This window comes from Prionailurus bengalensis, chromosome C1 (genome assembly GCF_016509475.1).
Source record: "Prionailurus bengalensis isolate Pbe53 chromosome C1, Fcat_Pben_1.1_paternal_pri, whole genome shotgun sequence".
Lineage (NCBI taxonomy): Eukaryota > Metazoa > Chordata > Mammalia > Carnivora > Felidae > Prionailurus > Prionailurus bengalensis.
In genome coordinates, this window is record NC_057345.1 from 79728894 (window position 1) to 79741321 (window position 12428).

At 36.0% G+C, this 12428-nt stretch overlaps 1 protein-coding gene across 6 annotated transcripts in view; it reads left to right on the forward strand.

The window, feature by feature from the left end:
* The window catches only part of FNBP1L (formin binding protein 1 like), a 125387-nt gene that overhangs the window by 81482 nt on the left and 31477 nt on the right, over positions 1 to 12428 (forward strand). For 5 of the 6 annotated variants that reach the window (XM_043575595.1, XM_043575599.1, XM_043575596.1 and 2 more), the window contains 3 exons: positions 6935 to 6988; positions 8199 to 8346; positions 9119 to 9181. In XM_043575595.1, coding sequence (XP_043431530.1) covers positions 6935 to 6988; positions 8199 to 8346; positions 9119 to 9181 — 265 coding nt within the window. Of the gene's footprint in view, positions 1 to 6934; positions 6989 to 7805; positions 7942 to 8198; positions 8347 to 9118; positions 9182 to 12428 lie in introns of those variants that run through there. The other variant, XM_043575601.1, reaches the window with a different exon arrangement.

The following is a 12428-nucleotide window of genomic DNA, read 5'->3' on the forward strand; positions in this document are numbered from 1 at the left end:
TTTGTTATAGTTCTGTGAAAAAAATGGTGTTTTGATAGGGATTGCTTTGAATGTGTAGATTGCTTTGGGTAGTATGGACATTTTAACAATATAATTCTTCCAATTGAGCATGAAATATCTTTCCATTTATTTGTGCCATCTTTTATTTCTTTCATCGTTTTATAGTTTTCAGAGTACAGGTCTTTCACCTCTTTGTTTAAATTTATTCCTAGATATTTATTCTTTTTGATGCAGTTGTAAATGGGACTAATTTCTCATTTTGTCATTAGTTTATAGAAACACAACAGTATATTAATTTTGTATCCTGCGATTTTACTGAATTCATTTATTCTTAGTTCATTTATTGTTTTTGGTGGAGTCTTTAAGACTTTATATGGTATTGTGTCATCTGTCAATGGTAACATTTTACTTATTCCTCAAATATATGGATGCTTTTTATTTCTTTTTCTTTTCTGATTGCTATGGCTAGAACTTGTATTATTATGTTAATTGAAAGTGGAAAGAGTGATCATCTTTGTCTTGTTCCTGATCTTAGAGGAAAAGCTTTCAGCTTTTCACCATTGAGTGTGGTGTTAGCTGTTGGCTTGTCATATATGGACTTTATTATGTTGAGGAATGTTCCCTGTATACCTACCTTTTTGAGAGTTTTTATCATGAATGAATGCTGAATTCTTTTCCTGCATCTGTTGAGATTATCATATGATTTTTATTCTTTGTTTTGTTAATGTGCTACATTCACATTGATTGATTTATGGATTTAAGCCATTCTTGCATTCCAGTAATAAATCCCACTTAATTGTGTTGAATGTTTTTTAAAAACTTTTTTAGAATATTTATTTATTTTTGAGAGAGAGCATGCAGACATAGGTGGGACTGGGGGAGCAGAAAGAGGGAGACAGAGGATCTGAAGCAGGCTCTGAGCTGTCAGTGCAGAGCCTGATAGCGGGGCTCAAACTCACAAACCATGAAATTATGACCTGAGCCCAAGTCAGATGCTTAAGTGACTGAGCCACACAGGTGCACTGAGGTTTGTTTGTTTTTCTGATTCAGTTTCATTACTAGTATTAGTGTATTCAGATTTTCTTTCTTCCCGATTCATTCGTGAAAATTGTATTTTTCTGGGAATTTATCCATTACTTCTAGGTTGTCCAATTTGTTAGTATATAAGTTTCCATAGTAGTCTCTTATAATCTTTGTATATTTGTGGTGTTGGTTTTAACGTCTCTCCTCTTTCATTTCTGATTTTATTTATTTGAGTCCTCTCTTTTTTTCTAGTTGAGTCTGGGTAATGATTTATTGTTTGTTTCTTTGTTTTTATTTTTTTAACGTTTATTTATTTTTGAGACAGCACAAGTTGGGGAGGGGTAGAGAGAGAGTAATACAGAGAATCTAAAGCAGGCTCCAGGCTCTGAGCTGTCAGCACAGAGCCTGACGTGGGCCCCGAACTCACTAACCGCGAGATTACCACCCCAGCCAAAGTCAGATGCTTAACCGACTGAGCCACCTAGGTGCCCCTGTGTGTTTTTTTTTTTTTCTAGTTCCTTTAGATGTAAGGTTAGATTGTTTGAGATTTTTTTATTTCTTGAGGAAGTCTTGTATCATTATACTTTCCTCTGAGATCTGCCTTTGCTGTGTCCCAAAGATTTTCAGTGTCGAGTTTACATTTTTGTTTGTCTCAAGATATTTTATTATTTTGTCTTCAATTTATTTGTTGACCCATTGGTTATTTACTTGCATATTGTTCAGCCTCCATATGTTTTTGTTTTTTCCAGTTTTTTTCTTGTGATTGATTTTCTAGTTTCATACTGTTGTGGTCAGAAAAGATGCTTGATGTGATGTCAGTGTTTTTAAATTTATTGAAACTTGTTTTGTGGTCTAAATGTTATTTATCCTGGAGCCTGTTCCATTTGTACTTGAAAAGACTGTATTCTGTTCTTTTTGGGTAGAATGTTCTGTATATATCTGTTAGGTGCATGTGTTCTGATGTGTCATTGAAAGCCAAAGTTTCCTTATAGATTTTGCATATACCTGTGTTGTCATCTGTTGATGTAAGTGGGTGTCAAAGTTCCCTACTTTTACTGTATTACCATCAATTTCTCCCTTTATGTCTGTTAATATTTGGCTTATATATTTAGATGCTTCTTTGTTGGGTGTATAGATATTTACAGTTGTTGTATTCTCTTATTGGGTTAATCTCTTTATATTAAGTAACTCCCATCTTTGTTTTAAAGTCTGTTTTGTTTGATGTAAGTATTGCTGTCTCAGCTTTTGTTATTGTTTCCATTTGCCTGGAATATCTTTTTCCATCCCTTTACTTTCAGTCTGTATGTATTTTTAGGTCTGAAGTGAGTTCCTTGTACGCAGCATATAGATGGGTCTTGTTTTTTTTATCTATTCAGTTACCTAGTTACTTTGATTGGAGTATTTACGTTTTTTGATTGGAGTATTAAATGTTCATTTACATTTAAAATCATTATTAATATTTACTGATTGCTATTTTGTTAACGATTTTCTAGTTGTTTTTGTAGTTCTTCTAGGTCTTTTTTCTTTGCTTTTCTCCCTTGTGATTTGATGACTTCTTAAAAAAATTTTTTTTAATGTTTATTTTTGAGACACACACACACACACACACACACACACACACACACACACACACACGGAGTGTGAGCAGGGGAGGGTCAGAGAGAGACACACACACAGAATCCGAAGCAGGCTCCAGGCTCGGAGCTGTCAGCACACAGTCTGACCTGGGGCTTGAACTCACAAACTGTGAGATTATGACCTGAGCCGAAGTCAGCTGCTTAACAGACTGAGCCACCCAGGCGCCCCCAATGACTTTTTTTTAGTGTTATGCTTGGGTTCTTTTCTCTTTGTTTTTTTGTGTATCTGTTACTTGTTTTAGGTTTGTGGTTACCATGAGGTTCAATATATAACATGCTATGTATATAGCAGTCTATTTTAAATTGATGGTCACTGAAGTTCAAACACATTCTTAAAGCACTTTTATGTATTTGATGGTACATTTTATATCTTTTTATTTTGTGTATCCCTTAACTAATTATTGTAAACAAAATTGATTTTACTGCTTTTGTCTTTAACCATCATACTAGTTTTATGAGTGATCTAATACTTTCACCATATATTTGCTTTTCCTGGTGAAATTTTTTCTTTTCATAACTTTCTTCTATTTATGGCCTTTTCTACCTTAAGAAGTCCCTAAAGCACTTTTTTTTAAGGTCAGTTTAGTGGTGATAAAGTTTTTTAATTTTTGCTTGTCTGGGAAACTATCTTTCCTTCACTTTGAATGATAACCTTGCTATGTAGACTATACTTGGTTGTTGGTTTTTTTCCTTTCGGCATTTGGAATGTCATGCTACTCCTTTGTGGCTTGCAGAATTTCTGCTGGAAATCAGCTGATAGACTTAGGTGATTGTTGCTGTATACATAATATTTGCTTTTGTCTTGCTGCTTTAAGATTGTCTCTTTAATTTTTGACAATTGCATTATTATGTGCTTTGCTGTGGACCTCTTTGGGTTCATCTCCTTTAGGGCTTTCTTTCCTTTCTTGGCATGGATATCTGTTTTATTTTCCAAGTTAGGGAAATTTTCAGCTATTAATTCTTCAGATAAGTTTTTTTGTCCTCTCTCTTTTCTATCTGGGACCCCCCTATAATGCAAATGTTAGTATGCTTGATGTTGCCCAGGTGTCCCTTTAACCTATTCTTTAAAAATTCCTTTTCAGCATGGATGAGTCCCACTACTCTGTCTTCCAGATTACTCATTCATTCTTCTGCTTCCTCTAGTGTATTTTCCACTTCATGTTTTGTATTTTTCAGCTCTCATAGATTTGTTTTTTATATTTTCTTAACTCCTTGTTTAAATTCTGAATTCATCTATTCTTATCTCAAGTCTGGTGAGCATCTTTATGACCATTATTTTGAATTCTTTATCCAGTAGATTGCCTATTTCTGTTCTATTTAGTCCTTTTTCTGAGATTTTGTCTTTTCTTTCATTTGGATCGTATTCCTCTATTTCCTTGTTTTGTCTGTCTCTCTGTTGGTTTCCATATATTAGATAGGTCACCTGTGGCTCCTGGTCTTGAAAGCAAGTGGCCTTATGTAGAAGGTATTCTTTGGGCCAAAGTAATACAATTTCCCTTGGTCAGCAGAACCAGGCACTCCAGGGATAGTCCCTGTATGGGCTCTTCGCACCCTCATGTTCTGACTGGGCCACAGTGCTCCTGGCTGAGAGGCCTGTTGTGAGTGTGGTGGTGGTGGAGTTAGCGCCTGGTATAGCTGGCTGCCAGGCCCCACTGTGACATGCTGAGCAGGCATGCTCGGGGGTGTGGAGCTGGGCTCCTGGGCCCCTAGCCTTTCCCAGGTCAGGAGTTGCTTTGGAAGGGTACCTGCCAGAGCAGATAGGTTAAATAGGGTAGGTCTGCAGGGGAACACTGGACTGGGTGAACAGTTCTACCAAAGTAGATGGGAGAGTTTCAGAACTGGTGGTGCCTGCCAGGAGAGGGCCAAGTAGGCTGAAGGAACGAAAGAAAGATGGCAACTGCCAATGCTTCCATTTCTGGAGAAATTTCCTACAGATACCTGCTCTTCTGCATACTTCCTAATATTAGTCCATAAATGTCCTTCACGTATGGTCCAGGCATGTTTCAAACTACTGCCACTGTGCTGGGCCTCCCATGAATGATATTCACTGGCTCTTTGAAGAGCAGAGTCTCACTTTCCTGTAGACCTGTGGCTCTCTCTCATAGTTAAGTCCTGGTGATTTTCAAAGCCAGATGTTACGGGGGCTTGCTTTCCTTGTGCAGATCCCCAGAGAGGGAGGGTACTTTATGTAGGGCTTCATCCCTTTGCTCCTTAGGTAAGACCTCTGCACTTGTGATATCTGGTTCCTGACTATGTTGCTGCCCCTACTATCCTTTTTTTGATGGGCTTTTTCTGTATATCTTTAGTTGTAGAAGAGGTGTTCTGCTAGTCTTCAGGTCATTCCCAGAGTGAGTTGCACTGTATGTACTTGTAGCCGTGAGTGTTATGGAAGAGAGAAGCTCTGGATCTTTGTTCTCTTCCATCTTACCCTCCTTTCTTTTTCTTTTTTTTTTTTTTTTTTTTTTTTAATTTTTTAATGTTTATTTTTTGAGAGAGAGAGGAGGAGGGCAGGAGGGAGGAAGGGCGGGGAGGGGGGGAGAGGGAGGGGGTGAGGGTCAGAGAGAGAGGGAGACACAGAGTCCAAAGCAGGCTCCAGGCTCTGAGCTGTCAGCACAGAGCCTGATGCGAGGCTCGAACTTAGGAACTGTGAGATCATGACCCTAGCCAAAGTCAGACACTCAAAGTCAGACTGAGCCATCCAGGGGCCCCTTCCCCTCCTTTCTATTAAACTTTTGGTAAACAAGTATATAAATGTAAGGCCTGAAGCTTTTATCCTGTACCTTGTTTTACAACCAGTGGTGACTATGAGTTTTTTAATTAACTTGGTAAATGTAACCCTCCTCAGTGTCTTGCCTGTTCTCTCCCCTGACTCTTCAGGGTGTTAAGACCTTCTCTTTTGTATTATAGCATCCTTTGCATACCTTTATCATAGCAGTTATTATGTTGTATGTTGTAATTATTGGTATATACTTCTGTATTCCTTTCAACTGAATGTAAATCTTGAATGTGGATATTCTCTCATTTCTAATGTTCCCAGTAACTTGCACAGTGCCTAGCATATAGAGGATAATTATAGAATGAATAAGCTGAATTAAATGGAATGAATTGATAATGATTTGAGAATAATTAGAACAATGCTTCTTTTGAAGTATTTATTTGAAAGGCCATAGGGCCATTTATTTTTTAAATGCCTATAGGTTAAAGCAGTATATATCATATTTGTGTTGATGAACTAGTTTCTTTTTGAGTTTCCAATTCATTGTGTATTGTTGCTTTTGTAAAATCTAATAAAAATTTAATGCCAGAAAAAATGTCATAAAAAAGAGACATGTAAAATACAGGCACCAATTTTTTTATTATTAGATTCAATAGACATAAACTTACTCTCAACTTGTGTACTTAGCTTTTTGTGGATTAGTCACAAACAATCTGTGGAGCTTTACTTGTCCATGGACCATATTTTGAGAACTGTATAAAGCACTGTGTTAAATGCTTTACAAATATTATCCACTTTAATTTTCATAACCCTGTGGGGTGTAGGTACTGTTATTGCTATTGATAGGAAATTGGGCAAGTGAATTATCCAAGGACACTAGATGCCACACAAAACAGCCAGGATTCAAACCCAGGTAGTATAGTGTTACTTCAGAGTCCATGTTCTAGTCTTCTTATGAGTTTGCAAAGATGAGATGAGGTAGCATGTTAGTCTGAGACTGTCTAGAATGGACGTAGATGCAGGCAAAGAAAGTTGCAGTATAAGTGTAATTAATATGCCTTAAAAAAAGAGAATGTGAAGGGTCCCATAATGATGTTCATATAAAAGTAGAATTATGGAGGATGCTGACCAACTGTTCTTTTATCCTATTAGTGAATCAGCATTTGTTTTCATATCTTAGTTCATTTTAAAATATCTGATTTGCAAAACAAAATAGTGATGGTATGTCTTTGAAGTACATGTCTTTTTGCTGTGACTCAGTGTCATACACTGAACTTTGTTTCTTCTCTTCCTCCTCTTCTTTGCTTATTTGCTAGCATAATCATCCTTATTAATATGATTACACTCATACAAACACAGATAATAACATTTCCTTTTACAGATACCAGTATTTTCAGAACAAAATGTAGAGATAATATGTTAATGGTAGTAGATGATTATACTGCTGTCTTGTTTTTTATCATTAAATTCTTGATATCATGAAATTGGCAACTTAGAGAATATTTCAGTTTCAGTAGTAGTATATTTTGTACGTTAAAAAATTTTTTTCTTCCTATAGAAATCTGGTTAAGAAGTACTGTCCCAAACGTTCCTCCAAAGATGAAGAGCCAAGGTAAATTCTACACCTGTTTATTATTGCATATTAAAATTTAAAAAATACTAATATTTGTGTTATTTAGTAAAATAAATATGCTGTTAGCCATTTATAATGATTTTTTAAAGTTTTAATTAAATCACAGTTTTATGAAGAAGGAATGACTTTAATAAGAATGAATATTTCAGTGGGCTCAGTTTTCTGAAATAGTTGAAGTATGTGGGACTTCACTTGAGTCACTTAGTCTTTCGTATTTTTTCCATACTTGATTCTGTAGTTGTTAGCTTATTAGATTCTTGCTTTTACTCTTAGAGGTATTAAGATAGTTTGGCTGGTTGGTTTAAAGGGATAATGAAAAGAAATGAGGTTGTCAGGGTAATCTTGGAACTCTGAATAAAAGTTTGGGAATTACTTATGAGCTTTTTGGTCTTAAACAGGGGTATGTGGATGGCTCTGAAATGCAGAAACAAGAGACTAGACTTAAAACAGCTTTGTGTATAATTGTTAATTGTTAGGATTCTTAGGTTTAGTGTTAATGGAGTTCTATCTGAGCTATTTGCCTTCAGCCAAAAGAATAGTCTGGCAGTGTATTCAGAGTAGATCTATACATTTTAATACAGCAATTCTCTTTGTTTCTTTCCTTCTCTCCACACACATTTTTTACCCTTATTTTTGCCCCTTCTTACCCCTCTTTTGGTGCCAACTATAATGGCACTTTACTTCCATTCAGGATGTGGGCAGGCATACAAGCAGCTGTGTCCAGAGCTGATAGCAAAATTGTTCTGTAGATCAGCCATCGAGATGCATTTGAGTGGTATGATTGGCAGGTTCTGTCCTCGAGAGCAAGCGTATCATCTCTGCACCAGGTTCAGCTGCCAGTCCTAGGAATCCAACCAAGTGGGCCAGTCACCCCAGCTCAGGCCAGTCACTTGGCTACTTAAGAGATTCCAGTATGTCAAAAGAGCCTGCAGGTAGTATTCTTAATATTTTTTGACCCCATATATCCCTTTATTTATAAATTAAGACTACTTGAAAGTATACAAACATATACAACTTGAGCTTAATATGGGATTCTTTCATACAAAGTTAATTTGGAGTTAGTAGTGAAGAAAGAGTTAGGTTGAGTATGTTAAAATTTGTCAAGTGTCAGGCTGAATCCATACCTCACAAAAAACATTTGTAAAGAAAATAAAGGAAATTTCACCATTTTTTAATATGTTTTTGTCAGGTTTACCTCGTGTATAGCCTTTTTTAACATCCTTAACGAGTTGAATGACTATGCAGGACAACGAGAAGTAGTAGCAGAAGAAATGGCACACAGAGTTTATGGTGAATTAATGAGATATGCTCATGATCTGAAAACTGAAAGAAAAATGGTAATTGTTTTTATCCAGTTATATATAATATGAAATATTTTCACATAATTACTTTGCTTTTCAAAGTAATGTTTGTTCAGTATAAGCTGGTTTTCTGTTTCACTCAGTTTCTTCTAGCCAAAATCATTTTAAGATACTCTTGCTAATTTGTAATCTTTTTGGATTTAAGACCAAGATTTGATAACCTACAGCCCATGTGCCAAATTTAGCTTACTGCCAGTTTTTCTTAGTTCCCATGGGCTAAGAATGGTTTGTACATTTTGGATAGTTGAAAAGAAGATCAAAAGAATATTTCATGGTATGTGAAAATTGTATGAAATTCAAATTTCAGTGACTATAAATAAAGTTTTATTGAAACAGGCCCATACTTACTCATTTATGCATTGCCTGTGGCTGCTTTTGATTATATCAGAAAAGTTGAATATTTGTAACAGAGACCACATGGCTTGCAAAACCTAAGATATATATCTGACCCTTTATAGAAAACATTTGTCAACCCTTAATTAGGACATATGTATTTTTCTAGAAATTATATATGTTTTAAAGGTTGTGCTTACAGTATTCAGATAATACCTATAAAATGCATTTGAGAGTTTTGCTCTACTAATAATCTCTTCCTAAATCTTGATATCAAGTTATATAATTAGTACCTTAAAAAAATTAAGCGAAAGCGTTTGGGTTTTTTAAAGACTTTTAGTATTTAAATGTAATTTTTTATTTGTTTTATTTGTTTTTTGTTTTTTTGTTTTTTTTCTTTGGTTATGATCTTCAGCATCTTCAAGAAGGACGAAAAGCTCAACAGTATCTTGATATGTGTTGGAAACAGATGGATAATGTGAGTTATAGTGTCTTCATGCTTAACATAAAATTTTATAGACTAGCCCTAAATTCTCCTATGCTTCACATCTATTGAGTTGAATATTTCTCTATGTATTTATTCATTTTTAACATTGGTATAAAAAGAGAATGTGCATTTTGTTATTTTTTTCTGTATGGTTCTATACTTATACCAACTCTGTGGTCTTCAGATATCTGTAAATGTTTAGGAAAACAGTTTTTGACTTTGCAGTAGTTACTATAAACTATTGATAACAGGGTAGGAGTAATGGGGATATTAATAGTGATGTATCTTAGAAGACCATTTGACAGAGACTGAGAGGACTTAGATCGTAGTTGTACCTTTTATGATTTCTCTTGATTTCATCCTTAGAATATGAAAATTGAAGATTGTGGACTAGATTTGTGAAATGTTTCTTCCAGTTCAGTGATTCTATCATGAAAATGTTCCTAGTACTGGACTCCTGGTCATAGACCATTCAAATTATAGGAAAGAAAATACTTGATAATATTTATAGATAAAATGATAAAAGTGCAATAATTATTTACTATAAAAACTTTCCAAAGGTACTTGCTAATGTGGTTTTTCTTAGATATTCTGGCATACAGTCATTTGAAAAACAATATGTCTGCATGGAACATTGTTGTCTCCTTTCCTTAAAATTCTCCGCCAAATGATGTTCTGTAGTACAAGATTAATATTCTTTTTGAACCCACAGGTTCGCAAGCAGTTTACTCTTGACTTGCGTATTTTTATTATGGACACTGTATTCCTTGAAAATTATGCTAAAAGGAGTTTTTCATGTTATGTTAATCAGTTTAGTTTGTAATTGTTGGGAAAGGGACTTTTAAGTTTGAGATGAAAAAACCTCGTGTATATATGTGTTTTTGGCCATTTTTTCTTGTTTTAAAACCACATATTTAGGGGTGCCTGTATGGCTCAGTTGGTTAAGCGTCCGACTCTTGATTTTGGCTCAGGTCATGAACTCACAGTTTGTGGAATTGAGCCCTGCGTCGGGCTCTGTGCTGACAGCACCGAGCCTGCTTAAGAGTCTGTCTCTGTCTCTGTCTCTCTCTGCCCCTTCCCTACACACACACACATGTTTCTCTCTCTCTCTCAATAAATGTTTTTTTAAAAAAACACATATTCAAAGCTTAGGTTAAATTTCTACTGTATGAATATCATTGATGTAAGATTCTAGGCACCAGTGCTGATTGAGAATTTTTAGTTCTATTAATAGTCTCTTTCATTTTTGTTTTCATTTTCATTCTAATTGGTTTTAACAAGACTTTCAGGGAGTGTTTACATTTATTAAATTTTAAATTACCTTAACTAGCATTCTTAGAATCTGCCACCTAATGAGTATGTGTGTGTTTTCATTTGCACATAATAGCAGACTCCTACACTCGTGAGTCATTGGTCCCTTTAAAAACTTGTGTTGACACAAATTATTTTTGTTATGTGCTGACTTGCCTTTAGAACAATTGACAGGGGCACCTGGGTAGCTCAGTCAGTTGGGTGTCCGACTTCAGCTCAGGTCATGATTCGCGGTTCGTGAGTTAGAGCCCCGTGTTGGGCTCCGTACTGACAACTCAGAGTCTGGAGCCTGCTTCAGATTCTGTATCTCCCTCTCTCTGCACCCCTCCCCTGCTTGCCCTCTGTCTGTCTCTGTCTTTCTCTATCTCTCTCTCTCTCAAAAATAAATAAACATTAAAATTAAAAAAAAAAAAAGAATAATTTACAGTTAATAAGCAAAAGTTATAGGGGTCACAAGAAAGAAGCATCAAAACAAAATGTGGGAATAATGTCTTTAAGACATTGATTAGCAATACCATTAAAGGTGAGTTCAGCTCAACTCGTATTTATTGGAGGCATCCTTGACATGTACTGAGTCCTGGTACAAAAGTGAATAGTGAAAAAAGTGATTAGTGACGTAGTCCTTATTTTTGTGGAGCCTGTGGTCTAGTGAGGGAGACAAATATAATTTCTGTGGAATTTGTCGAAATATGTGCAGGATCCCATTTCTTCTCTGTCTTGTTTAATCAAGAAAATGAAATTGTAAGATTATTAGTATTTTTGAAATTATTGAGAGGAGATTTAAAGAACTGGGAGAAATAAGCTAAATTAGTGACAGAGTATTGAAAATTGAGGAAAACAGTTTAAAAGACAGTTATGAACCACAGGATAATGAAAATAGGCCACCCTGGTATTAAAGATGGAGGGCAGAAGAGAATAGCCTGCAAAGAAGATTTTGAAGGAATGGTGAGAGATTAATATGAAAAAAGTACCAAAGATGCCAGGTCTATCGGTTAGTGGGTTTAGGTAACAAACAGAGCATGCAGATTTATAAGAACAGGGCTCAGAAATGGAGCAGTTCCAGAGTTGGTCCATAGCTCAGTCATGTCACTAAGGCTGCTTCTCCTCTCTGTGTCTACTTTGCCATCTTGACCACGTTGGCATTTTTCCTCAGGCTTGTCCCCTTATGGTCAGCAGTTGAATGAAGCAGCCAAGCACCACATCCTCATTTAGTTGCATGCAGAAGCAGGAAGAAGAGGGCATTTCTTTTCTAACTGTTCCTTTTTATCAGGGAGGGAAAACTTTCAGAAAAATCCCCAGCAGACTTTCTAATGGGTGCCTTTGACAGGATTAGATTATTTAACCATGCTCCAAATGTGGCAAGGATCAGCTATTTTCAGCTACACTGAGAGGTGGGCTTTTCTAAGAAAAACTTTTTTTTTTAAGTTTATTTATTTTGAGGGAGAGAGCATGAACGAGAGAGAGGGGGAAAGAGAATCCCAAGCAGGCTCTGCACTGTCATTGCAGAGCCCAGTGTGAGGCTCAGACTCACGAACTGTGAGATCACGATCTGAGCCACAAGAGTTGGACACTTAACCTTAAGACTGAGTCACCCAGACACCCCCAAAACAAACATGTTTTATGCAAAGGATCAATAATCAGAATGGGAGCAGGAAGCTAGAAGTTAGTGGAGTGGTTAGCACTTTTACATTTCTGAAGGAAGACAGTTTCCAACAGTTTTATACCCAGCCAAATTTTATCAGTTAAAAGTGTTGGTGAAGTTATTTTTGGCCATGGAGACTTAGCTCCCACAAATCGTCTAGGAAGCTACTGCTGAATGTGTTCTAGCAAAATAAGGAAATGAACCAAGAAAGGGGAAGGTGTGGAATTGGGAAACAGGAGATTCAAATCAAAGGAGAGGTAAAAGGAATCTGATAATGGTGAAGGG